Below are 26,132 nucleotides of genomic sequence, written 5' to 3'. Positions count from 1 at the left end.
TGTCTCTTGTAAATGCCTGAATACACTACACTTGTCAGTTCTTCACAGGTTCTTGTTCTGTTTTTGTCTGATTTGCAGGGTCCAAAGAAGCAGTCTTCTGCTCTACAGACCGACTCGTCCCCAACAGATCACCCATCCAATGATGACCCCAAAATGGATGATGAAATCACACAGGTAAAAGAGTAATGTAGACAATCATCTCAAACTATTGAGCTCTTAGATTTCATAGTTTCTATTAAAGAAACAGGTTTACACTATGTTTATCATCATTGGGTGATATGTTAGAGTTCTGATTGAGGAAACGGTTAGTGTGCAGCAGGACAGTAAAACTAGAAAGGTTTCTGTCAGGTTAAGCGTCACACACACATTTCTAGTCTTGGCCTTATGGGGCCCTCAACCCAAAGTAATGATTTTACAGTTAAGTTCACACACACACATTTCTAGTCTTGACCTTATGGGGTCCTTATACACACACACATTTCTAGTCTTGACCTTATGGGGTCCTTATACACACACACATTTCTAGTCTTGGCCTTATGGGGCCCTCACGTATGGATCTCATTCAAAGTGATTTTAATTAATTGGAACAGCACCTGTCATTATTTAAACTGAACTTATTGCAGGTAGAATTCAACACTTTACAAGCTGCTACATGTTCAGGTTGAGTATTTTAGATGTAATTCATTGCACGATATTAAATGTTGCTGTGACACTAGCTGTTAGCTCTAGGAAGGATCTGTAAATGGGTTTAGATTTCAACTATATGCTAGTTGAGAGACTGTTTTTACATGAGATAACATGTGTCTCTTGTAAATGCCTGAATACACAACACTTGTCAGTTCTTCACAGGTTCTTGTTCTGTTTTTGTATGATTTGCAGGGTCCAAAGAAGCAGTCTTCTGCTCTACAGACCGACTCGTCCCCAACAGATCACCCATCCAATGATGACCCCAAAATGGATGATGAAATCACACAGGTAAAAGAGTAATGTAGACAATCATCTCAAACTATTGAGCTCTTAGATTTCATAGTTTCTATTAAAGAAACAGGTTCACACTATGTTTATCATCATTGGGTGATATGTTAGAGTTCTGATTGAGGAAACAGTTAGTGTGCAGCAGGACAGTAAAACTAGAAAGGTTTCTGTCAGGTTAAGCGTCACACACACATTTCTAGTCTTGGCCTTATGGGGCCCTCAACCCAAAGTAATGATTTTACAGTTAAGTTCACACACACACATTTCTAGTCTTGGCCTTATGGGGTCCTTATACACACAAATTTCTAGTCTTGGCCTTATGGGGCCCTCACGTATGGATCTCATTCAAAGTGATTTTAATTAATTGGAACAGCACCTGTCATTATTTAAACTGAACTTATTGCAGGTAGAATTCAACACTTTACAAGCTGCTACATGTTCAGGTTGAGTATTTTAGATGTAATTCATTGCACGATATTAAATGTTGCTGTGACACTAGCTGTTAGCTCTAGGAAGGATCTGTAAATGGGTTTAGATTTCAACTATATGCTAGTTGAGAGACTGTTTTTACATGAGATAACATGTGTCTCTTGTAAATGCCTGAATACACTACACTTGTCAGTTCTTCACAGGTTCTTGTTCTGTTTTTGTCTGATTTGCAGGGTCCAAAGAAGCAGTCTTCTGCTCTACAGACCGACTCGTCCCCAACAGATCACCCATCCAATGATGACCCCAAAATGGATGATGAAATCACACAGGTAAAAGAGTAATGTAGACAATCATCTCAAACTATTGAGCTCTTAGATTTCATAGTTTCTATTAAAGAAACAGGTTTACACTATGTTTATCATCATTGGGTGATATGTTAGAGTTCTGATTGAGGAAACAGTTAGTGTGCAGCAGGACAGTAAAACTAGAAAGGTTTCTGTCAGGTTAAGCGTCACACACACATTTCTAGTCTTGGCCTTATGGGGTCCTTATACACACACACATTTCTAGTCTTGGCCTTATGGGGCCCTCAACCCAAAGTAATGATTTTACAGTTAAGTTCACACACACACATTTCTAGTCTTGACCTTATGGGGTCCTTATACACACACACATTTCTAGTCTTGGCCTTATGGGGTCCTTATACACACACACATTTCTAGTCTTGGCCTTATGGGGCCCTCAACCCAAAGTAATGATTTTACAGTTAAGTTCACACACACACATTTCTAGTCTTGACCTTATGGGGTCCTTATACACACACACATTTCTAGTCTTGGCCTTATGGGGTCCTTATACACACACACATTTCTAGTCTTGGCCTTATGGGGCCCTCACGTATGGATCTCATTCAAAGTGATTTTAATTCATTGGAACAGCTCCTGTCATTATTTAAACTGAACTTATTGCAGGTAGAATTCAACACTTTACAAGCTGCTACATGTTCAGGTTGAGTATTTTAGATGTAATCCATTGCACGATATTAAATGTTGCTGTGACACTAGCTGTTAGCTCTAGGAAGGATCTGTAAATGGGTTTAGATTTCAACTATATGCTAGTTGAGAGACTGTTTTTACATGAGATAACATGTGTCTCTTGTAAATGCCTGAATACACAACACTTGTCAGTTCTTCACAGGTTCTTGTTCTGTTTTTGTATGATTTGCAGGGTCCAAAGAAGCAGTCTTCTGCTCTACAGACCGACTCGTCCCCAACAGATCACCCATCCAATGATGACCCCAAAATGGATGATGAAATCACACAGGTAAAAGAGTAATGTAGACAATCATCTCAAACTATTGAGCTCTTAGATTTCATAGTTTCTATTAAAGAAACAGGTTCACACTATGTTTATCATCATTGGGTGATATGTTAGAGTTCTGATTGAGGAAACAGTTAGTGTGCAGCAGGACAGTAAAACTAGAAAGGTTTCTGTCAGGTTAAGCGTCACACACACATTTCTAGTCTTGGCCTTATGGGGCCCTCAACCCAAAGTAATGATTTTACAGTTAAGTTCACACACACACATTTCTAGTCTTGACCTTATGGGGTCCTTATACACACACACATTTCTAGTCTTGGCCTTATGGGGCCCTCACGTATGGATCTCATTCAAAGTGATTTTAATTAATTGGAACAGCACCTGTCATTATTTAAACTGAACTTATTGCAGGTAGAATTCAACACTTTACAAGCTGCTACATGTTCAGGTTGAGTATTTTAGATGTAATCCATTGCACGATATTAAATGTTGCTGTGACACTAGCTGTTAGCTCTAGGAAAGAACATTTAGCTATTTAATTGTAATTGTTGGCATTTTTGTGGCTTATCTGATTTAACATTGAACTTCTTTAGAACTTGGATGGTGTACTGTAGCTTCCACTTTCTATTCCAGTTGTTCTCAGTGGGAAATTAAAACACTTATACATAGCCTTTTCCCTGATCTGCATTTGTGTGACTTTTTCTCTAGCTTCTGTGGAATGCTGTTTGGCTCTGTTTTCTTTCAGATTCATAAACACCCCAATGTTGAAGTCTCATTTATTCATCATGTTTAAAGTATTTTCCGTTATATTGATATTTATACCGTTTTTAGGCAGAACTGAATCAAAAACTAAACAGCTGAACAGTGACAACTGACTGACAATTGTTCAACACTAAACAATGACAGTATTTAAGAAGAATTAAAATGATTTGATTTGACAAACTAAACAAATTTAATAATTATCTTCTCAATAGACAGAACTGAGAAGGAACTGACTTCAACAGGAAATATATAATTCCATGATTCAAGCTGATCAATGAAAAGCTGCTTCAAAACTATTTTTATTGTATAAAGCGCTATAGAAATGAAGCTAAACTGACTCAACTTTAGATGGCCGTTCACTCTGTCAAACTAGATAAATGTTGTTGTTATTAGGTTCTTGCCCAAGTGTTTGTGCTAAATTAGTACACTGCTTATACATATATGGTTCCAGTTAACTCTTAATACATATGTTTAATTATATTCAGGTGTTTACTGGAGGGTTTGGCCTAGTAAATTATTCAGAAAGTGATGAGACTGATGAGGATAAAGACAACCCTACCTCTCCACCCTCTGGTGTTGTTCAACAGAAGACAAGGAATGGAAACATTCAGGTATTCCTCCGATGCAGTACTTAAAATTCTTGTGTAAAGTTTATGTAAATGGCTCAAACATCATTTGCCTGTGGCTGATTTTAATAGTGTGAGCAAAAATGTATAACCATATATTAAAATCCCTCTTTTTGGCAGATGGATGCGGTTCCTGATTATTCTGAGCCTCTGTTTGACTCGAGTGAAAGTATAGTAGATGAAACTGATGAGGATTCCAGTTCGCAATCAGACAGCGAAGTTGTTTCAAAGCTGAGGATGACAAAAAGCATTTTGGTATGCCTCTTAAGCTCTGGTACCAACTATTTGACAGTTAATTTCTACCAAAATATTTTTGTTGTAAATGATTTTGATAGAATGTGAACAATCCTAGCATGACCTAACTCCCTTTTGGCAGATGGACAAGGTACCAGATTTTTCTGTTCCAAGTGATGACAGCACAGATGAGATTGCCACTCCCAAGATGGAAATGGCTCTAGAAAGACCAAAGAGAAGCTTTCTCCGTCCTGTAAGTGATTTTTTTTTTTCATGCTTTGTCACTTAATGGTTGGTGCTACCAAAACTCAAGTTTTGTATGTAGTATGTAAGCATTAGGGATCCTTTATCAATATGAGTGGTATTGCAATTGTTCACTTTTTGCTTTTGAATTCTGAATTGAACATAGTCTGTGTATAGGACGCGGCAGCAAAATAAGTCAATTATGCTTAGGATCTGTTGTGTACCAAACGCTTTGCCATTGTTAGTCATTTTTCTTTCCTCTCTACATGTGATTACTGGAATTCGAATCTGAATCCTGCTTCACTGTGCTGATTAATAATAAATTCTGATCAAAAACTAGCCTTACCGTTACCCATTAAAAGGTGATATTTGACTCAAAGTGATTTTACAGGGGCATTTTTTTTAACCTGAAAATTTAGCTTCAAATATGTATTTTATAGTCATTATAGTAAAAGTAACTTTTTGAATTTCTAATCCTGTAAAATGATGTCAGTCAATTGTTTCTCCAAATAATATTGAAAGGAGTGTCTTGTGCTTTTTTTCTATATTTGGCACGCTTTTGTCAATGTTTTTAGTCCCTTGGTCTAACTTTTAATTACTAGTTTATTTCTTATTTAATTTACTTGTAATAAATTTTTACCTAGCTTCCTTAAAGAATGAATGTCATGCAGTTGACAGTTTGTTTAGTCAGTTTATCGTACTAATGTATTAAAAGAACTCTCAAATAACTTTCATATATGCATAAATTTCATTGCTCGTAAATACAACTAAGAAAATAAACTTAGATGTTAAGAGACATGATGAATGGAAATTGATGGCAACCAACAGTTTTAACGCTTGTGTGTTTGTCCGTTATAAACTTTCATTACATAAAGAAAAAAGTTATTTGAAAAAAATATTTAAATCAATTATATTCCCTGCTGACTTTGTATGTTCACCCACTGGCAAATAAATGGTTGGTCTATAAATGTATTGGTTGATTTTAACAGTGAGAGACAGAATAACATAAGAAAAATGAATTTCAAAAAGTGGAGTCCTAATTTTTATGAGTTTTTTTTCTGAATTTTGTTTTGTCTCTTACTGTTCAAATTAGCCTACCGTTAACATTATACCACTGATCATTTCTTTGTTAGTGGGCAAACATGCAGAGGATTAAATATTGTTTTTCCTCACTGTATCAAGCTCATCAGATCACTCATGTTAAAATAACACATCATTGTTAAAATATTTCTAATATGGACTTTTATTATCTTGCCTAAATGACTTAAATGCTGTCCATTTCCATTCTGTCTCTTCACATCCAAAACTATTCATTTGTGCTCTGATGAACCGTAGTCATTTGTGTTGTAGGTGAGTCTTTTTTTCCCTTCATTTTGGAGAGACTAATCCTGTTAACTTTATTTATTTTTTAAAGATTCAAAGGCATCTTGTAGAATCAGATGACTCGTGTGGCGATAGCGAGGATGAGTATATTCCAGATCCCAGGGAAGAAAGCACAGGGGATAGCAGTGACTGCAGCTTGGAGTTATCACTGAAAAATAAACAAAAGTCAGCTATTAGACAGAGCAGAAGCAAGTCAAGTCAGAGCCAATTTCAGTCTTCAAGTCAGAGCAGAAGTGAGTCATCAAGTCAGAGCAGAAGTGAGTCTTCAGGTCAGAGAAGATTTGAAACAAGTCAAGACTCAGTGCAAGATTGCAGATTTTCCAATAGCAGAGATGAAAGAAGCAGAGAGAAAACAACAGCGCGAACATATAGTAACAAAGAGATGAGCATTTCAGTTCCGCTTGAAGAAGAACCATCCGTCTATGTTAATCCAGTTTTGAAAAAGGAGGATGGTTCTAGAAGATATAACAAGAAACATCATTGCTTGTATTGTGGCCAAGTAGTTCAAAAAATGTCAAGGCACTTGTCGCGTAGACACAGTGATGTGGTCGAGGTTGCGAAGGCATTGAGTTTGCCAAAGAACTCAAAAGAAAGGAGGCTGCAATTAGATTATATACGAAACAAGGGGAACTTTGAACATAATGTTGAAGTTTTGGAGAGCCGGCAAGGCAAACTCATCCCGTGGAAGCAACCCAAAAAAAAAACTGAAGGACAAGAATTTATGCACTGTGTTTACTGCTTTGGGCTCTTCAGAAAAAGAGTCATGTGGCGACATTTTCAAGTCTGCAATTTCAAGCCTCAGGGCAAGTCTTCCAAGCGAGGTAAAACAAGAGTTCAAGCGCTGTGTGCGTTTGCTGAACCTGCTCCAACTGGACTTAGCGACACATACTGGAAGTTCTTAAATGAAATGAATCAGGATGAGGTCGCCGTTGCAATTAAGGAAGACCGCTGCATTCTTGAATATGGATTCAGACTGTTCAACAAGAATGAAAACGTAATTAGCCAACACCAATATATTCGACAAAAACTGAGAGAGCTTGCCAGGCTGGTACTGGAAGCTAAAAAGATGACACACGTGAAGTCCATCAAAGAACTCATAAAACCTGAAAAATACAGTCATGTTGTTAGGGCTGCAAGATGCCTCGCTGGATTCAGTGACAAAACTGGAAAATATCAACGTCCATCGCTTGCTCGCAAAGTTGGGCATGGCTTACATGCATTGGCCATGTTTATCAAATCTGAAGGATTAAAGACGAAAGATCAACAGACAGCCAAAGACGCTGAAGAATTTGCACTGCTATATCAAGAGAGTTGGAAATTTGACATTGCGAGCCAAGCATTAACTCAGCTTAATCAGACCAAGTGGAATTCTCCTCAAATTCTACCGTTCACACAAGATGTCCAAAAACTTCATTCCTATTTGTCTGAGAAACAGCAGACACAACTTGATGCCCTGCGAGAAAATCCTTCTCCCTTAAACTGGAAGGACCTTGCTAAAGTGACCTTGGCACAAGTTATTCTCTTCAACCGCCGTAGAGCAGGAGAGGTATCCCGAATGCCCTTGTCTGTGTACCTGTCAAAGGACACATCAGAAACTCACCAAGATGTTAACCTGGCCCTTACAGCGCTCGAGCAGAAGCTTTGCAAACATTTTGTCCGGATTGCCATAGTAGGAAAGCGAGGAAGGAAAGTCCCTGTTCTCCTTACTCCAGTCATGAGGGAATCCCTTGATGCTTTGACTGAGAAGCGAGAAGAATGTGGAGTGCTGAAAGAAAACTGCTACTTGTTTGCATTGCCGCACTCTGTCCATTATTTGAGGGGTTCTGATTGCATTAGGCAGTTTGTGAACGAATGTGATGACATCAAACATCCAAAAGCGCTAACTTCGACAAAACTAAGGAAACACATTGCTACTCTGTCGACCGTTCTCAACCTGAAAACAACAGAACTCGACCAGTTGGCAGATTTCCTTGGCCACAACATTGAGGTCCACAGAAAGCACTACCGTCTTCCAGAAGGAACCCTCCAGCTTGCTAAAATTAGCAAAGTTCTTTTAGCTTTGGAAAAGGGACGGCTAGGAGAGTTCAAAGGGAAGAATCTGGATGAAATTCAGCTTGATGTGACTGGTATTAAGCCTTTTTTATTTAAAATTTCCTTAAAGGATAGGATTGTCCATCTGTAAATCATTCTCTTTTAGAGAAGTGTATAGCATTTGAATTGAGTAGCAAAATCAAGTTTAGTAAAATCGAATTGAATAAGAGTACAAGCATTTGTAATTATATTTATATGTATTTGTCTATTGTTCTGGAAGTGTGCTTCTCCTTTAACATACTGATGGGGAGAGCAGGTTTTATAGTTATAATTGACCATAACTGGACCATTTAAGACCGTCTGTTTTGCTATTTATGTATTATTTTTGACTACTTTTGCAAAGTTGACCAGTTTCAGCTTTCTGACTCATTCATATTCTATTACTTTTTTTTAGAGACTGTTGACCTGGACATGGATGGGTGCTCTCAAGAAGAAGGTATGTTTGTATGATTTATTTTTTTATTATGAATCATCTTATTTAAATATATTTTTAATATTTGTTTAATGGCTTCTTTCACTGTTAGCAATACTAATGTCTCTATAAAAAATTCTCCTTAAAGGGATAGTTCACCCAGAAATGAAAATTTGATGTTTATCTGCTTCCCCTCAGGGTATCCAAGATGTAGGTGACTTTGTTTCCTCAGCAGAACACAAACAAAGATTTTTAACTCAAACCGGTGCAGTCTGTTAGTGATTTAATGGCAGTGGATGGCACCAAACCTTTGAAAGTAACAAAAAACATGCACAGACAAATCCACATTACACCCTGCGGCTCGTGTTGATACATTGATGTCCTAAGACACGAAACAATCGGTTTTTGTGAGAAACTTAACAGTATTTATATAATTTTTTTTACCTTTGATGCACAGCCATGTCCATCTGTCATGAGCACGAGTTCATCATCCGGCTCGTTACTCGTATAGCGCTCTGGTGTAGAATACGCAAACGCCGGAAGCCATCTGTCGCGTGTATTTATCACTCATTGTTTACACAGTGCACAGAGATTTTGGGTATCGCGGCTATTCAAAATGGTAATTACTTTCTATATGCTGATTGTTCAAACCGATTTAAAGGTAAAAGATTACGTTTGCTTGCATGAACTGATCCGGAATTGTTTTTTATCGCTGATTTCCCCTTTTTGCGTATTCTACACCAGAGCGCGTTCACATGTAACAAGCCGGATGACAATCTCGTGGTCACGACAGATGGACGTGGCTGTGCATCAAAGGTAAAAAAGGATATAAATATTGTTCAGTTTCTCACAAAAGCCGATCGTTTCGTGTCTTAGGACATCAATGTATCGTCACAAGCCGCAGGGTGTAATTTGGAATTGTCTGTGCATGTTTTTTTCTTACTTTCAAAGGTCTGGTGCCCATCCACTGCCATTATGAGGCTGACCGACTGCACCGGTTTTCGTCAAAAATCGTCATTTGTGTTCTGCTGAAGAAACAAAGTCACCTACATCTTGGATGCCCTGAGGGGAAGCAGATAAACATCAAATTTTCATTTTTGGGTGAACTATTGCTTTAATGTTTTACCGTTGACTATAGGCATTCAACATTACAGTATAATTGAGCGCTATCAATTTTAATATTTATTAGACTTTAAAAAAATAACTTTCAAATAAACTAGGGGTGGGCATAGATAAATTTTTTTAATCTAGATTAATCTAGATTAAATCTTGGAATTAATCTAGATTAAAATGGCTAATTTGAATTCTGCTGAAGGCATTCAGAATATGTGTGTTTCCCAAATAATGACTTAAAGTCTTTGAGAATGGATCATAAAACTCATAAAGCTGTTCTATGATAATTTGTTGATGAAAATAAATTATGTTCAATTAGATGTACTTGTTTTTACTAACTAACTAACAATGAAATTATTTTTTCTACCTATTAGATTGTGTTTTTTTTTTTTTTTTTTTTTTTTAACGTCAACACCTACCCAACCCATTACATGTTACACCGTACTTTTATTTTGACAGGTTGCCGTGAAGTTTCTGTGTCATACAGTTTGATATGATGCTAGTTTTCTCAAATGAAACGGTAAAAGTGACACTCACAGCAGTTTGGGAGATTGAGTTTATCTGTTCATGTGAGATGAAAATGCCAAACATTACCGGGAGCGTCACGTGGGTTTCAGTATGCGAGTACTCCGTGTAGTAAAAGCTCGTCTCCGCAATGCAAACACACAGCAAACGAACCTATCGGATTCATATTAAAACGGTCTTTTTGCATTTCAGTTTTCACATACACTAGTCCATATCGCGATTTGAATTAAGTGACAGACCATATTTGATTTATGAATCCAAAAAACGACGAATTTACGTGGCATTTCGCTATAGTAGATTCGCAGGTGGCGCATTAGATCAGGCGCTCATCTCCTGTTTCCAAAATGCATCACAAACTGCTTGACAATTGCATTTACAACATAATTACCTATACAAACTTGTGTAACCAAGTACTTCTGCGTACTGCTGTTGCCGTTAAATACACAGACGCGCACGAGCATGGATTTCTGCGTACATAGTCTTCCATTAAACTGCGTTGCTTTTAGAAGCGTCAATTCAGTTGTTGCATATAGTGTAATGTCTTTATTTCGGGATTATCAAAGTAAATTATAACTCACGTGCCCCAGTAAAAAGGGTCTAGCAACGCACCTGCCCTGAAGCGGCTTCATAAATGCATCAATGTCAACACGTCTCATTTGATGTGGTAATTTCACAGAAGTTGAAGACTCGTTCTCGCCCCCTACAGTGCAATTCCACTAGGTATACGTCATCCGCGCTAAAATATCAAGGTGAAAGTCATCATAGTTTACGTAGTTTAGACCCAGCTCCCAACCCAATTTTGAGAATAGATTAACGGCGATATTTTTTTATCGCCCGATAAGAGTCTCACGTTAACGCCGATAACGGCCCACCACTAATATATATATATATTAGTGGTGGGCCGTTATCGGCGTTAACGTGAGACTCTTATCGGGCGATAAAAAAAATATCGCCGTTAATCTATTCTCAAAATTGGGTTGGGAGCTGGGTCTAAACTACGCAAGCTATGATGACTTTCACCTTGATATTTTAACGCGGATGTATACCAAAGACTATAGAATATGGTTGCGCGTTTATGTCTCCTCCGCCAAAACACAGACGGGATCGCGTCGTCCTCCATTCATAAAAACGAATCTACTATAGCGCGAAATGCCACGTAAATTCGTCGTTTTTGGATTCATAAATCAAATATGGTCTGTCACTTAATTCAAATCGCGATATGGACTAGTGTCTGTGAAAACTGAAATGCAAAAAGACCGTTTTAATATGAATCCGATATGTTCCGTTTGCCTAGCTGTATGTATGAATTCATACTATGGAATGGTGGAGACGCGCTTTTTACTACACGCATACTGAAACACACGTGACGCTCCCGGTAATTTTTGGCATTTGCATCTCACATGAACAGATAAACTCAATCTCCAAAACTGCTGTGAGTGTCACTTTTACCGTTTCATTTGAGAAAACTCGCATCACGGCAACCTGTCAAAATAAAAGTACGGTGTAACATGTTTAGTCATTATTTGGGTAGCACACATATTCTGAATGCCTTCAGCAGAATTCAAATTAGCCATTTTAATCTAGATTAATCTAGATTAATTCCAAGATTTAATCTAGATTAAAAAAATTAATCTATGCCCACCCCTAATATATATATATATATATATATATATATATATATTAGTATATTTTTCAGGATTCTTTGATGAATAGAAAGATCCAAAGATCAGCATTTATCTGAATTTAAAAAAGGCCTTTGTAACATTATACACTATAGCATTCAAGAGCTTGGAGTCAGTTTCTTTTTTCCTTTGAAATAGGAATGGAATTGAATATATTGAATATTTTTTATTTAGCAAGTATGCTTTAAATTGATCAAAAGTGATGATAAAGACATTTATAATGTTACAAAAGATTTCTATTTCAGATAAACGCTGTTCTTCTGAAATTTCTATTCATCAAAGAAACCTTTAAAAAATTCTACTCAGCCGTTTTCAACATAATAATAATCAAAATAATAATAATGTTTTTTGAGCAGAAAATCTGAATATTATAATGTTTTTTTGAAGGATCATGTGACTGGAGAGATGATGCTAATAAATTCTGTTTTGAAAGCACAGGAATAAATTACATTTTGAAATCTATTCAAATAGAAAACGGTTATTTTAAACTGTGAAAAAATTGCCAAACTTTACTGATTTGCTGCACTTTGGATCAAATAAATGCAGGCTTGGTGAGCAAAAGAGACTTCTTTATTACAAATAAATATTACAAATCAACAAAGATGTTATGCTCACCAGGGCTGCATGTATTTCGTCAAAATAATCAATATAGTGAAATATTACTGCAATTTAAAATAACTTGCAATATATTTTAAAATGCAATTTATTCCTGTGATCAAAGCAAAATTTTCAGCATCATTACTCCAGTCTTCAGTGTCACATGATCCTTCAGAAATCATTCTAATATGCTGATTTGTTGCTTACGAAACATTTCTGAAACATTTAAGAAACACTGAAACAAGTTTATTATCAATGCTTAATATTTAGGCAGAAACTGTGATATTTTTATTTTTTATGGCAAAAAAGTTCAAAAGAACAGCATTTATTTAAAATTAAATTATTTTGTAATATTATAAATGTCTTTACTGTTACTTTTAATCAGTTTAATGCATCCTTGCTGAATAAAAGTATCACTTTCTTCTTTTTTTTTAATCTTACAGACCACAAACCTGAACAATGGTGTATTTCTATGTTGATGAATTTATTTATGTTTTCAATCATACTGTTTAGTTCAGACTTTAAAGTCATGAGGAAATGGGAGTAGCATCTTTTTTTGGTTAACAGATTATTGAAGAAGATAAAAAAAAGTAGGCAAAATAAGAAAAATGTACACATCCTCATTCTGTTCAAAAGTTTTCACCCCTGGCTCTTAATGCATTGTTTTTCCTACTAAAGCGTCAGTGAGTGTTTGAACCTTCTGTAATAGTTGCATATGAGTCCCTCAGTTGTTCTCAGTGTAAAAAGATGGATCTCAAAATCATGCAGAGATTGTTGGAAAGGGTTCAAATACACAAAAATGCTAAAAAATAAATAAATAAATAAAAAATAAGTGGGACCTGAAGGATTTTTTCGGAAGAACAGCAGGCAGTTTAACTGTTCAGGACAAACAAGGGACTCGTGAACAACTATCACTAAACAAAAACCAACACAATACAGTATTAAGAATCAAGTGTATGTAAACTTTTGAACAGGATCATTTTTATAATTCAACTATTATTTTCTCTTGTGGACTGTAAACATCTTTTATGTGAAATATTATATTCAGGTCAGTACTAAATAAAAAATAACATGCATTTTGTATGATCCCTTTAATATTTTAGTAAAACAATTAACATTTTGCAGATTCTGCAAGGTGTATGTAAACTTTTGACTGTATATAAACTGTAACTCTTACATGTTGCTCAGGACTGAAGAATCCCTGTTTCTCCCACCACTGATACCAGCCAAACTCCACATATTCTGGACTGTAGGATTGTGGAAAGGGCAAAGTGCTGTCTAAAAGAGAGGACGTTTGGAAAACAAATAGTGATGATAGCAACAGACATCTATAATAACTGCATTAGTCAGTCAAAATAGTCAAAAATCCATAGCATCAATAGACTGTAAAAGGAAGAGGAAAGCATTCGCTCACCTTTCTTCTCTCCAGGTACAAGTGCAGCAGTATACATTATTTTCTCTTTATCTGACCAGCTCAGTCCAGGATCATTAACATCCTGCAAGAGACATAGTACGATTTAATATCTTTAAACCAAATGAAACGTACTCATTTTGATCCGTATAACCTACACTAGTGAGTATGGCCTTTGCTCGCGCTTGTCTGCGTTTGGCTTTCTCCGCTTGTGTTCTGGGATGATGTGAAGGCTGTGAGCTTGATGAGCTTTGAGAGCAGAGTCTGCATCCCCATCTGCTCCAGGCCTTCTGAAGATCTCTGCTCCAGATTCTGGGGGATGCCACATGCACAGCCATCCACATGTCCTGAAATCTGGAGCGCTTAACACTGAAGCTAATGTAAAAAAACAAAAAGCTATTTTGTCAATGTCACAAATCCATCACTTTTAAAATTTTGTTGGTTTTGTTTGTTTAGTTTTTGTGTTTGACATGGCGCCATGGTATTTTTTGTTCGCCTTGGAGTCTAGGTTGCTATTGTTAACTAAAACTCAAACATTATAAAAACTTACACTTAAAAAAAATGGCAATTAACTAAAATAAGTAATTAAGTACTAAAAATACTTTAAAAATAAAATAAAAAAAGATACATGGGTCAAAAGTCAATAAAGCATAAAAAGTGTGATACTGCACTGCGTGATAATTGTTGTTTTTCCAGAAAAATATTTAAAAGTTTAGAATGGTTTCTGAAGGATCATGTGACAGTGAAGACTGGAGTAATAATGCTAATAAATTCAGCTTTGAAATCACTCACAGGAATAAATTTCATTTTAAAATATATTCAAATAGAAAACAGTTATTTTAAACCATAAAAATATTACCAACTTTTACTGCTGTACTTTGGATCAAATAAATGCAGGCTTGGTGAGCAGAAGAGACTTCTTTATTACAAATAAATATTACAAATCTTACTGTTCAACAAAGACTTTATGCTCACCAGGGCTGCATGTATTTCATCCAAATAATCAATATAGTGAAATATTACTGCAATTCAAAATAACTTGTAATATATTTTTAAATGTAATTTATTCCTGTGATCAAAGCTGAATTTTCAGCATCATTACTCTAGTCTTCAGTGTCACATGATCCTTCAGAAATCATTCTTATATGCCCGATTTGTTGCTTAAGAAACATTTCTGAAACATTTAAGAAACATTGATTATTATTAATTATTAATTATGGCTAAAAAGTTCAAAAGAACAGCATTTATTTGAGCTAAAATTATTTTGTAATATTATAAATGTCTTTATTGTCACTTTTAAATATTTAAAAGTTTTCTGTTTAATTTATTTACATTTTTATTTTTGTTTTTATGAGCAAAAAATAAATATACATTTTCCCTAATTTACAGAAGACAGCTACTAAAATGTCATTCAGTGTAACAATCTTGTCAGGCATATTTACAACAAAAATCAATTTATGACATGTTAAAAAACGTATTATTTTCACCCCAAATACTATCATTAGTTGTAATTCTGCATTTTTAGAATGTGTCACTATCCTAGGCTTTGCCCATTTGTCAGCAAGAATTTTTTACTCATTTAAAACAATAAAATTTAATATGCTTTCTTCTTTTTTTTAATATATTTTAATCTGTAGTCAGAATAAGCATGTTGTTTGAATTTTTAGATAAATATTGTGTTACAATGAATGACAATGTAACATTACTTCAACCAAATTTGACATTTTATTCTCCAAAAACTTTGAAACCTCAAACGTAGACACTTTACTTATATTTAATGTGCTTTCTATGGACAGCATATCACTTTTGTAAATTTCTTTTGACCCACATACAGATAATTAAAACTTATTTTATAAATATCAATAAAAAAAAACTTAAAAACAAAACAATACAAAGTCCCCCTGGCAACTAACTGTAATAAGTTTTGGTTAAAATACTTAAAATAGTAAAAACTAAAACATAAGTTTAACAAAAAAAATAAATAAATAAATAAAATAATGACAATGACAAAAGTGCATAACTAAATTACTGAAACTTACTGAAACAATATAAAAATGGGTCATTCAAAACATATAATAAATGTTATTGTAGCATGTAAATAATAATAAAATAGCACCAAGAGTAGCTACCATATAAATGCAATAAATCATAGAAGATGGTGATCATTGAGTGCAATAGTATAACAAAACAAAACAATACTTAAATTGCGAAACAAACATGCAAATACAGGGTCAAATGTGTTTGGCAATGGTAAAAAGCAGTCAATGAAGGTTCGTGTTTTTGAAAATATTCTAAATAAATGCGTTCTGCATTAATGACACGCATCTTTTACAGTATAGACATTTAATATAATGATGAGAAAAATGCTGCATATGAAAATGACAGATAAAAGGTCTAAAAGTAATGTACCTTCCCTCAGTGTGTGCTGTCACAGGGCGCAGACATATTGCGAATACGGCAGTGATGTTTCTCACTAATATTTTTCGGTCTAAAATTCCACATTACTTAAAATGTTTTGACTGAAAACACAAATAAGTGACAAACCAAAAACCTGCGAACAATTAAAGTTAAATTAAACTGGATTATATATCCTTGTCGTTATACAACCTCTCATAGTGTCCGCTGTTTCCTATCGAATAGTTTTTAAAGGAACACTCAATGGCTGCGTCTCAAAAGCTGATGAGAGCCCTATCTAGACAACATTGGTGAGCACCAAGGGTGCGTTGTGCTTTCCGAGATCGTTGTATTTGTGTTTTTTTTTTGCGAGGCAAAACCATATTTGGGTATACAATTCACCTGAGCTGACTGCAAACACCACTTTAACGTCTTAAAATCCTGATTAGGTAGTCAGCTCAGTAGTTTTTGAAACACAGCCAACTTCACTAACCGGTCCGTCCGCAAATGCGTCCTTCCGAGGAGTGATTAGACTGGGGCAAATTCATCTCATGCATTCATCTCAGATTCATATAGCGCCCAGCTCGACGTTCTGACACGCCAACCGAGAGCTGAAATCGTCGTTTTTAATATCCTTTGAGCTCAAACCAGACTTTGACGCTTTAAGGCGATCGAGCGCCGGCGGGAAGGTTTATTCGGGTTTCATCAGAGCTATGTCGGAGGTACCAGGTACATCGAGTGAGACGATAACGGAGACCGTTCAGACGGGAACACCGCCTCCACCCCAGCAGGTACTCTGCCCTAGTTACTGTAGACACCATCACTAAACACATTTACACCTAAAGATATAGGTACATGAACTAAGAACCAACAGTCCGAAGGCTTTTGTGGTTAACTAATCGTTTTGTAAGTTAGCATATCGTGTACGTTAGTTTAAATAGACTAGATACCAGCATAAGGCCTGTTTGGGGAGCAACATGTTCAGCAGGGTTTTCTGTTCTCAACTGGTTTGACAGAGTGTTTTGATCACAAGTTGACCCACATTACAACAAAAATCAACCTGGAAATATTCATTAAGGTTATTTACTACAGTTGTGACCCTGAACCACAAAACCAGTCATAACGGTCATCTTTTAAATTGCGATTTATATATCATCTGAAAACTGTAATACTAAGCTTCCCAATAATGTATGCTTTGTTAGTAACGTTACTATTGAAAATGTGGAATCTGAGGGTGCAAAAAAACACTGAGCAAATCTCCTTTAAAGTTGTCCAAATGAAGTTCTTAGCAATGCATATTACTAATAAAAGAAATAAGTTTTGATATATTTACGGTAGGAAATGTACAAAATATCTTCATGGAACATGATCGTTACTTAATATCCTAATGATTTTTGGCATAAAATAGAAAAATTGATAATTTTGACCCATACAATGTATTGTTGGCTATTTAACTAAAACTACAGCTCTTAAAAATAATAAATAATAAAAATGTTATATTACTATTTCAGCTAGTTGGCAAGACATTTCTTATTTTGTTTTGCTTGATGTACTAAAAACTAAAACAAAAATAAATAAAAACTATATACATAAAAAAATACAAATGACAAAACCAACACAATTGCTGAAACTGAAAAGAAAATATATCAGTATAAACTAATTTAAAATGTTAATAGCTCATTATTATTATTTTATTTTTATTGTATTATATATTACACTACCAGTCAAAAGTTTTTGAATGTTGAGATTTTAATGTTTTTTTTAAAGAAGTTTCTTCTGCTCACCAAGCCTGCATTTTTTGGTCTAAAATACAGCAAAAGCAGTAAAAATGTTAAATATTTTTACTATTTAAAATAACTGTTTTCTATTTGAATATATTTTAAAAAAGTAATTTATTCCTGTGATCAAAGCTACATTTTCAGCATCATTACTGCAGTCTTCAGTGTCACATGAGCCTTCAGAAATTATTCTAATATGCTGATTTGCTGTTCAAAAAACATTTATTATTATTATTAATATTTAAGACAGTTGAATACATTTTCTTCAGGATACTTTGATGAAAATAAAGACCCAAAGATCAGCATTTATCTGGAATAAAAAGCGTTAGTAGCATTGTACACATTAAGAACATAACATTTAGAAATAATATAAATACTTTTTAAAAATACTTTTATTTAGCAAGGATGCTTTAAATGGATCAAAAGATGTCCATTTCAAATAAATGCTTTTCTTCTGCATGTTGTATTTATCAAAGAAACTTGAAAAAATGCAATAACAATAATATTAAGTGTTTTTTTTTCTGAGCAGCTAATAAGAATATGAGAATGATTTCTGAAGGATCATGTGACTGGAGTAATGATGCTAGAAATTCAGCTTTAAAATCACAGGAATAAATTAATTTTTTTAAAATATTCAAATAGAAAACAGCTATTTTATGAAGTAAAACTAATTCAAAATTTTTACTGTTTTTGCTGCACTTTGGATTAAATAGCATTTATTTGATCCAAAGTGCAAAAATAGTAAAAAAAACTATTCAAAAACATTTGACTGGTGGTGTACGTTTGTTTATACATTTTTTTTAAATGTAATATGTACACTTTATTGTCTTCCTTGTTTGATATATGTGACCCTGGACCACAAAACCATTCATAAGGTTAAATTTGACAAAACTGAGATGTATACACAATATGAAAGCTCAATAAATAAGCTTTCTATTGATGTATGGTTTGTTAGGATAGGACAATATTTGGCCGAAATACATCTATTTGAAGATCTGGAATCTGAGGGTGCAGAAAAATCAAAATACTGAGAAAATCACCTTTAATCAAGTTGTCCAAATTAAGTTCTTAACAATGCATATTACTAATCAAAAAATACATTTTGAAATATTTACAGTAGGAATTTTGCAAAAAAATCTTCATGGAACATGATCTTTACTTAATTTCCTAATGATTTTTGGCATAAAAGAAAAATCAATAATTTTGACCCATACTATGTATTTTTGGCTATTGCTACAAATATACCCCAGCGACTTAAGACTGGTTTTGTGGTCCAGGGTCACATATTGTCACAAAATGGTAATACCATAATATTGAAATTACAATAATAATAATATGCCATATGCATGATATTCTACAACAATACAGTACAGTACATAAGATCCAATGTCAATTTACTGGGATTTACAGTAGTAATACAAAGCTAATGTGACAAATGTAGCTGTAATTGTCATTATCATTATCTAACTATTAACAGTTATTCATATCTCCAATAACATTTAAAAAAGTCACTAATATTCTCCATACGATGGCCTGATTTTGTGTGCTTTCAGGAGGGCAGAAGCCTGACCATCAAGCTCAGGAAAAGGAAGACGGAGAAGAAAGTGGAGTGGTCCAGTGACACGGTGGACAATGAACATCTGGGCCGGAGGTCTTCAAAGTGTAAGTCTCGTTTGTTAGAGTAGCTCTGGATCGCCATTTAGTTTGTATATTCATTAAAGGAGAAGTTCACTTGCAGAACAAAAATGTACAGATAATGTACTCACCCCCTTGTCATCCAAGATGTACATGTCTTTCTTTCTTCAGTCGTGAAGAAATAGTTTTTTTCTCTCCATATAGTTGACTGCTATGGTGCCTATGAGTTTTAACTTCCAAAATGCAGTCTAAATGCAGCTTCAAAGGGCTCTATCAATCCCAGGCAAGAAAGAAGGGTCTTATCTAGCAAAACAATCAGTTATTTTCTAAAACAAAATAAAAATGTATATACTTTTTAACCTCAAATGCTCCTCTTGTCTAGCTCTGTGTGTACTTTGGTTCAATACAGTTAGGGTATGTTGAAAAACTCCCATCTCATTTTCTTCTCCAACTTCAAAATTATCCTACATCGCTTTTTAACCTTTTTTATAAAGGGTGTTTGATCTTTTCTTTGCATGTTCACTTTGTAAACACTGGGTTGGTACTTCTGCAGGGATAAAGGACGATTTTAAAGTTGAAGGAGAAAACGAGACGGGAGTTCACGCAGAGTTAGACAAGATGAGCATTTGAGGTTGAAAAGTATACAAATTGTCAGTTGTTTTAGAAAATAACCGACCGTTTTGCTAAATAAGACCCTTCTTTCTCGGCTGTGATCGTTTAGAGCCATTTGAAGCGGCATTTAAACTGCATTTTGGAAGTTCAAACTCACGGCACCATAGAAGTCCACTATATGGAGAGAAATCCTGAAATGTTTTCCTCAAAAACAATTTCTTTACGACTGAAGAAAGAAAGACTTGAACATCTTGAATGACTAGAGGGTGAATAAATTATCCGTAAATTTTTGTTCTGGAAGTGAACTTCTCCTTTAAGGATTTCTTACATAAAACAAGAAAGTGTTTCATCATCTGGGCCAGATTTTAAATAGCTGACCTTAAAAATTTAGCAGGTTTACACAACCTGCATCTCCTCAAAGCGGCCCATTGAATGCTTCATTTCTTTAAATAGAACGTCGTCACATTCTTCTAAAATTCTTTGATATGCTCAGGTTGCTGTGTTTACGAGAAGCCTCGACAATTTGGCGAGTCTTCCTCGGAAAGCGAAGGGGACGATGAGGAGGGCTGTGGAAATGCGCATTGCATTCTGGGACATGGGAGAAGAGGCCACGGACAAAGGGAGGGTGGAGGGAGCACAGCACCTCCTAGCTCTGGGGGAACAAACCCTCACTAGATGTTTGGAGGGAAGGGTAACGGACGGCGTGGGCACTACCTTCATAATCCCTCATCCTCACTCACACTCATTACATCACACCATCACTGGGTGTCAAAAAGCTTTTTGATGAATGAAAGCTTGTAGAGCAATGCAATGTGATTGGTTTTCTCCTCAGTCATTAGTTTGATGGCTCTGAGAAGACTAAACCTTCTTTTGCGATCTGAATGCTGCAGAAAAATTGATGTTTGTTGTACATAGGACATTGGTTTTTATTTCTTTTGTAAAATCTATATTTATTTGTTTGCGTTTAACAACTTGATCTTACTAGAGTGTCCACATTTTATTAAACATAGATTAAAAACCTCAAAATATGATTCAGGCGGGCTTCTAGTTCAAATCAAGCGGAGTAAATGGAGTATATTAAAAAAGGAATTTTATATCAAATGTAATTTGCCTTGCGGTGTCACAATTCTTGCAGCAGTATTTCTTCATATCACTTGAGAAAATCCAAGCGTAATATGTGTCGTGTGCTATAGTGAATTTAAAAAAGACAAATTTCAGGAACTCAGCCCTTTAGGCGCATTAAATCATCTCCATTAGCCGTCATACGTTTGATTGAGTTATAATGAGACTCCCTTCAGACAATCAGACTAGTAAGAGAGACATTGAGGTGTTTATATACTTAGTGAGGTGGACTGAGAAACATCTGTGACGCTTTATTTCATTCAGAATGCGAGTTGCTAATGTCACCTGGATCACAAAACTGATTGAAATTAAACGGCAGCAGTGAAATTAAAGAAATAGTTCAACCAACTATGAATGTTTGCAGACAATTTACTCACCGTTTAGGCCATCCGAAGATTTAGATGACTTGGTTTCTTTACCAGAACAGATTTGCTCACCAATGGATCCTCTGAAGTGAATGGGTGCCGTCAGAATGAGAGTCCAAACAGTAATTCACACCGTTCCAGTTCATCAGTTAACATCTTGACAAGCAAAAAGCTATGTTTCTAAGAAACAAATCCATCATTAAGACTCTTTTGGACTTTAAACCATTCACTGCAAAAAAAGCTTTTTCTTACTTAGATTTTTTTGTCTTGTTTTCAGCCAAAATAACTGAAAAATTCTTAAATCAAGAAGAATTTTCAGAAAAAACAATTCAAAGTTAATTGCATTTTTGCTTGAAACAAGCAAAATAATCTGCCAATGGGGAAAGAAAAAAAAATCTTGTTTTCTGTTTGAAATAAGATTTTTCTTGCTTACCCCATTGGCAGATTATCTTGCTTGTTCTAAGCAAAAACTCACTTAATTTTGACTTGTTTTTTTTTTTTGAAAACAAGACAATAATTTTTACTCGTCTAGAAAATTTAAGAATTTTTAGATATTTTGGCTGGAAACAAGACAAAAAAATCAAGTATGAAAAGCATTTTTTTCCACTGTTCCTTATGGCTATATGACACCATAATCCAAAATATAGTTTTTTCCAGTAAAAAAGTCATCTTGTCTGAATCAGGAGAGAAATCTGCGCAGATCAAGCACTGTTTACAAGCAAAAACAGTTTGAATATGCAAATATGTTGGTGAATTTTGATGTGAGAGGACAACAGAAGATAGACTTTTTCACTGAAAGAAGCGTTATTATGAATTATAGACTGGTATTTTGGCCAGAAGTGATGGTTTAAAGTTAAAACACTAGCTAATGATGGATTTGTTTGTTAGAAACACAACTTTTCACTTCACAAGATGTTAGATGATGGACTGAAGTTGTGTGGATGTTTTTATCAGCTGTTTGGACTCTCATTCTGACGGCACCCATTTACTGCAGAGGATCCATTGGTGAGCAAGTGATGTAATGATAAATTTCCTATTGAGAAACAAATTTCTGTACTTCTTCGATGGCCTAAAAGTGAGTAAAGTTTCAACAAATGTTCATTTTAGGCTGAACTACTCCTTTCAACAGTGGAATTGATCTGAAAATGTGATTTAGAATATTTTAATATTTTCCTTTTCATGATCATGCCTTACACCAAATACAGGGAGGAAGTTTTGTGTGTGATATAGAAGATCATCACCCTGTGACATGTAAGGTGCCCCATCTCATCCTGGCCACTCTGGCTGCTTTTATTTGGCAGAAATCGGTTTAAAATCCATCTATAAGTGGGAGAGTTGCATGCCGTCAGGATGGTGTGTAGTAGTTTGACTTGAGCTTTAAGGTGTAAACGGATTATATGTGGTATAAAGAGCGTGGGAGAGTGCATGACTGAATGCTGGTCAAGACCAAATGCACATAGCATCATCTCTCCTCTCTCCTCTAATGTCACACATACAGTTTACAGTTGAATCCCATCAGGACCATCACTGCAGTTATCTGCGTCCCAGCATTCACACGCATCTGTCGTCCCTTTACTGTGAATACACCTGTATGTACATAGCAAAGGTCACAGAGTGGATTTAACACGAATAAACAGATGTTAAATGATGTTGTTTATATCTATTAAATACTTAATGGCAACCTGATTGTGTTTGACTCCCATCTTGCTTGTGGTCAGTTCTTGTGAAAGGTTTATTTATATAATGATTCAGTTGATGCATTATTAATAGAGCTCAAAAGCTGCAGTAAAACATTTTAGACCAGTCATGTGGAAAGTGACAGAATTTAAAAATACACATTATGCATAAATAATACATACAAATAATTTTTTTCTTCGTAATTCACAGTCTTTGGACCACTTTGCCAATGCTTACTTTATTGTTGGTGCATTTTAACAGTAACGTCAACAAATTATCTCCTGACATTTCAAGTTGAGCTTCAAAACTATTTCCTGACAAAAATACACGTTTGTATAAAAATAAATAAAGACAGTCTTTCTTGACTTCATTTAACATAAATACTTTTTAGAGAAACAAGTCTCTTTTTTTCTTTATTGACTTCATTGAACATAAACAGTGTTTAAGGGCAGCATTTCCTCTACAACATACTGCCCGACCAACTTCTTTAACTCTCCACCACTTACTGGTTTTGTACTGAAGTCCAGTTTTTGTTGTTTGGGTGGTGGAAGACCTTCTGCAGCGGTCACAGCTCTCTGCTTCGCAGCACCAGGTGGGACTCTCTCTGAAAGTTTCACTGTGGCGTGCTGCGACTCCAAATGTTTCTTCAAGTTTGACGTAGTGTTTTTAAAGCTAGATAACACTTTGTCGCCAGCACAGAGTGTACAACGAACCTTAATATTATCATCTTTGTCTGATACAAACTCAAAATAGTGACAATATTTCCAGCTAGAAAACGCATATAGGGCTGCACGATAGATCGTTTCAGCATCGTCATCGCGATGTACGCATGCGCGATAGTCACATCGTGGCAGTCACGATGCAGGGCAAAAAAAAAAATTATGTGTGTCTGATTTAAAAATGTACTTTCTATATTTCTAAACTTTCTATTCACGGATCTATATTTGTCTAAAATAAAGTAATTAACTCATATTTAAACTTTAAAGGTTCTTTTAAAACTACAATGCACACGTTGCTTCACCTACTTCCTGCATGCAGTCTCTGTGTGCGCATGGCGAAATGAGCGCGGGACGGGAGAAAAGCGCCGAAATGGAAGATTTGGTCGCAAAAAGAAACACAACGTCGGTCATATGGAAGTATTTTGGATACAAAAAGGATGCTGCTGACCAAAAACAGGTGCTTTGTCGGGAGTGCCTGGCAGTTGTTGCCACAACTCGCGGAAAACTTCGCCTAAAAACGCGTGGAAAACGCTAGGCGCGCCGCTTTCTCCTTCTTACCAAAGCGTTCTGTAACTTGAGTGGCAGAGTGGCGTCTGCCGTTGCTAAGCAACCATTACCCGCGCTCTCCTAAAGACGCATTAGTTTCAGCAAAGATAAATAAACAAAGATAAATGGATTTCCAAAACTAAAAATTGCTTGCAGTAGCTCTGCTGCTAAAAAATGTTATCCCTGTAACAGCTATGATCAGCTGTTCCTCCATCTTGGCTAAGCTTTTAATGTTTTTCGTGAAAGGAAGAAGCTGATTTCCCTTTCACCAGGGTAAAAGCAACATTCATTATTAATTTCATATTAGAGCCTTGATTTGCCTGAATTGACAGTGAATAAGGTGAGTCAAACTGTTTATGAAACTACCCAAAATAAGCTTTAAAAAGTATTTTGTTTCAGGGTTTTGATTATACTGTACTTTTACATTTTTTTATTCTTTGAAAATGCTTACAAAATTGCCCCAATTATTCTTGAATTATTATTTGATTTTTAAGCAGTTCAAAACAACCTGATGAACATAAAAAAATGAATTTGTACACATCGCAATATATATCGCAAGAAATATATTGCAATGTAATTTTTTCCCAATAGCGTGCAGCCTTAAATGCATGTCTCTCTCCTCCTGGTTCGTGTGTCGCTAGCCGCGGCGCTTGGTAGGTGAGTTGTCCTGAAAATATGACGTCACTCCCCGAGACGCAAGAAGAAACCAAATAGGTTTTGCTTAAAAAAAATTAAAGAAATAGTAACGCACAGTGGCTTGGACAAGTAAATTTAATCTGATTACTGGTATGGGAATAGTAACGCGTTAGATTAGTCATTACTGGAAAAAGTGGTCATATTAGAGTAACGCGCTACTAAGTAACGCGTTACCGGCATCACTGCAAGAGACATCATTGTGGAAAAAATTATTACCCATATTTTATTTACATTTGAACAAAAAGTGGCATGTTCAAAATTATTCATACCCTTCTCAATAATCAACAGAAAAACCTTTATTGGCTATTACAGCAATCAAATGCTTCCTTTAATTTGGAATGGTATAGAACTTTGGATTTTCCCATAGACTGTGACAGTTTGCAAAGGGTATGAATAATTTTGGACATGCCACTTTTTGTTCAAATGTAAATAAAAGCTGAGAAAAATTTTTTTCCACAATGATGCCTCTTGTACATCGTCTTATTATCTTTTGGGAGAAGCCTGTGTCATTTCCAGTCAAAAAAAAAAAAAAAAAGAAAAAACCTTGCTGGTTGAATAAAAGTAACTTTAAGTCAGAATTTGCCAGGGGTATGAATAATTTTGGGCTTGACTGTACTTTTAAACTTAGCTCAAAGATATGCTAATCAGCACATGGTTAGCTAGCACAGTTTTGAACAGTTGTACACATATAAAAACTAAATATTATGGAATAACTCCCAAAAAAGTGTTTAATTGCAGAAACAAATGTGTTTGTTATCTCAAAATGATGGGATCTACTCACCATG

General features: G+C 35.3%; 2 protein-coding genes across 2 annotated transcripts in view; one reads left to right on the top strand and one right to left on the bottom strand.

Annotated features, from left to right (window-relative positions):
- Positions 1 to 16,420, bottom strand: part of vars2 (valyl-tRNA synthetase 2, mitochondrial) — a 37,636-nt gene extending 21,216 nt beyond the window's left edge. Inside the window, 5 exon segments of the mRNA XM_073822429.1 lie at positions 7,573 to 7,711; positions 13,547 to 13,670; positions 13,807 to 13,888; positions 13,962 to 14,178; positions 16,213 to 16,420. Of these exon segments, the coding sequence (XP_073678530.1) occupies positions 7,573 to 7,711; positions 13,547 to 13,670; positions 13,807 to 13,888; positions 13,962 to 14,147 (531 nt within the window). The 5' untranslated portion in view covers positions 14,148 to 14,178; positions 16,213 to 16,420.
- Positions 16,421 to 16,727: 307 nt separating this feature from the next.
- ppp1r11 (protein phosphatase 1, regulatory (inhibitor) subunit 11) lies at positions 16,728 to 23,390 on the top strand. Its single transcript, XM_073821932.1, has 3 exons — positions 16,728 to 16,988; positions 19,529 to 19,637; positions 20,716 to 23,390. The coding sequence occupies exons 1-3, from the start codon at positions 16,911 to 16,913 to the stop codon at positions 20,895 to 20,897; spliced, it is 369 nt and encodes a 122-aa protein (XP_073678033.1). The 5' UTR covers positions 16,728 to 16,910; the 3' UTR covers positions 20,898 to 23,390.
- The last annotated feature ends 2,742 nt before the right edge of the window (positions 23,391 to 26,132 follow it).

The sequence above is a fragment of the Garra rufa genome, chromosome 17 (assembly GCF_049309525.1).
Source record: "Garra rufa chromosome 17, GarRuf1.0, whole genome shotgun sequence".
NCBI classification, from domain to species: Eukaryota; Metazoa; Chordata; class Actinopteri; order Cypriniformes; family Cyprinidae; genus Garra; species Garra rufa.
This window is presented reverse-complemented; position numbering and strand designations above follow the sequence as displayed.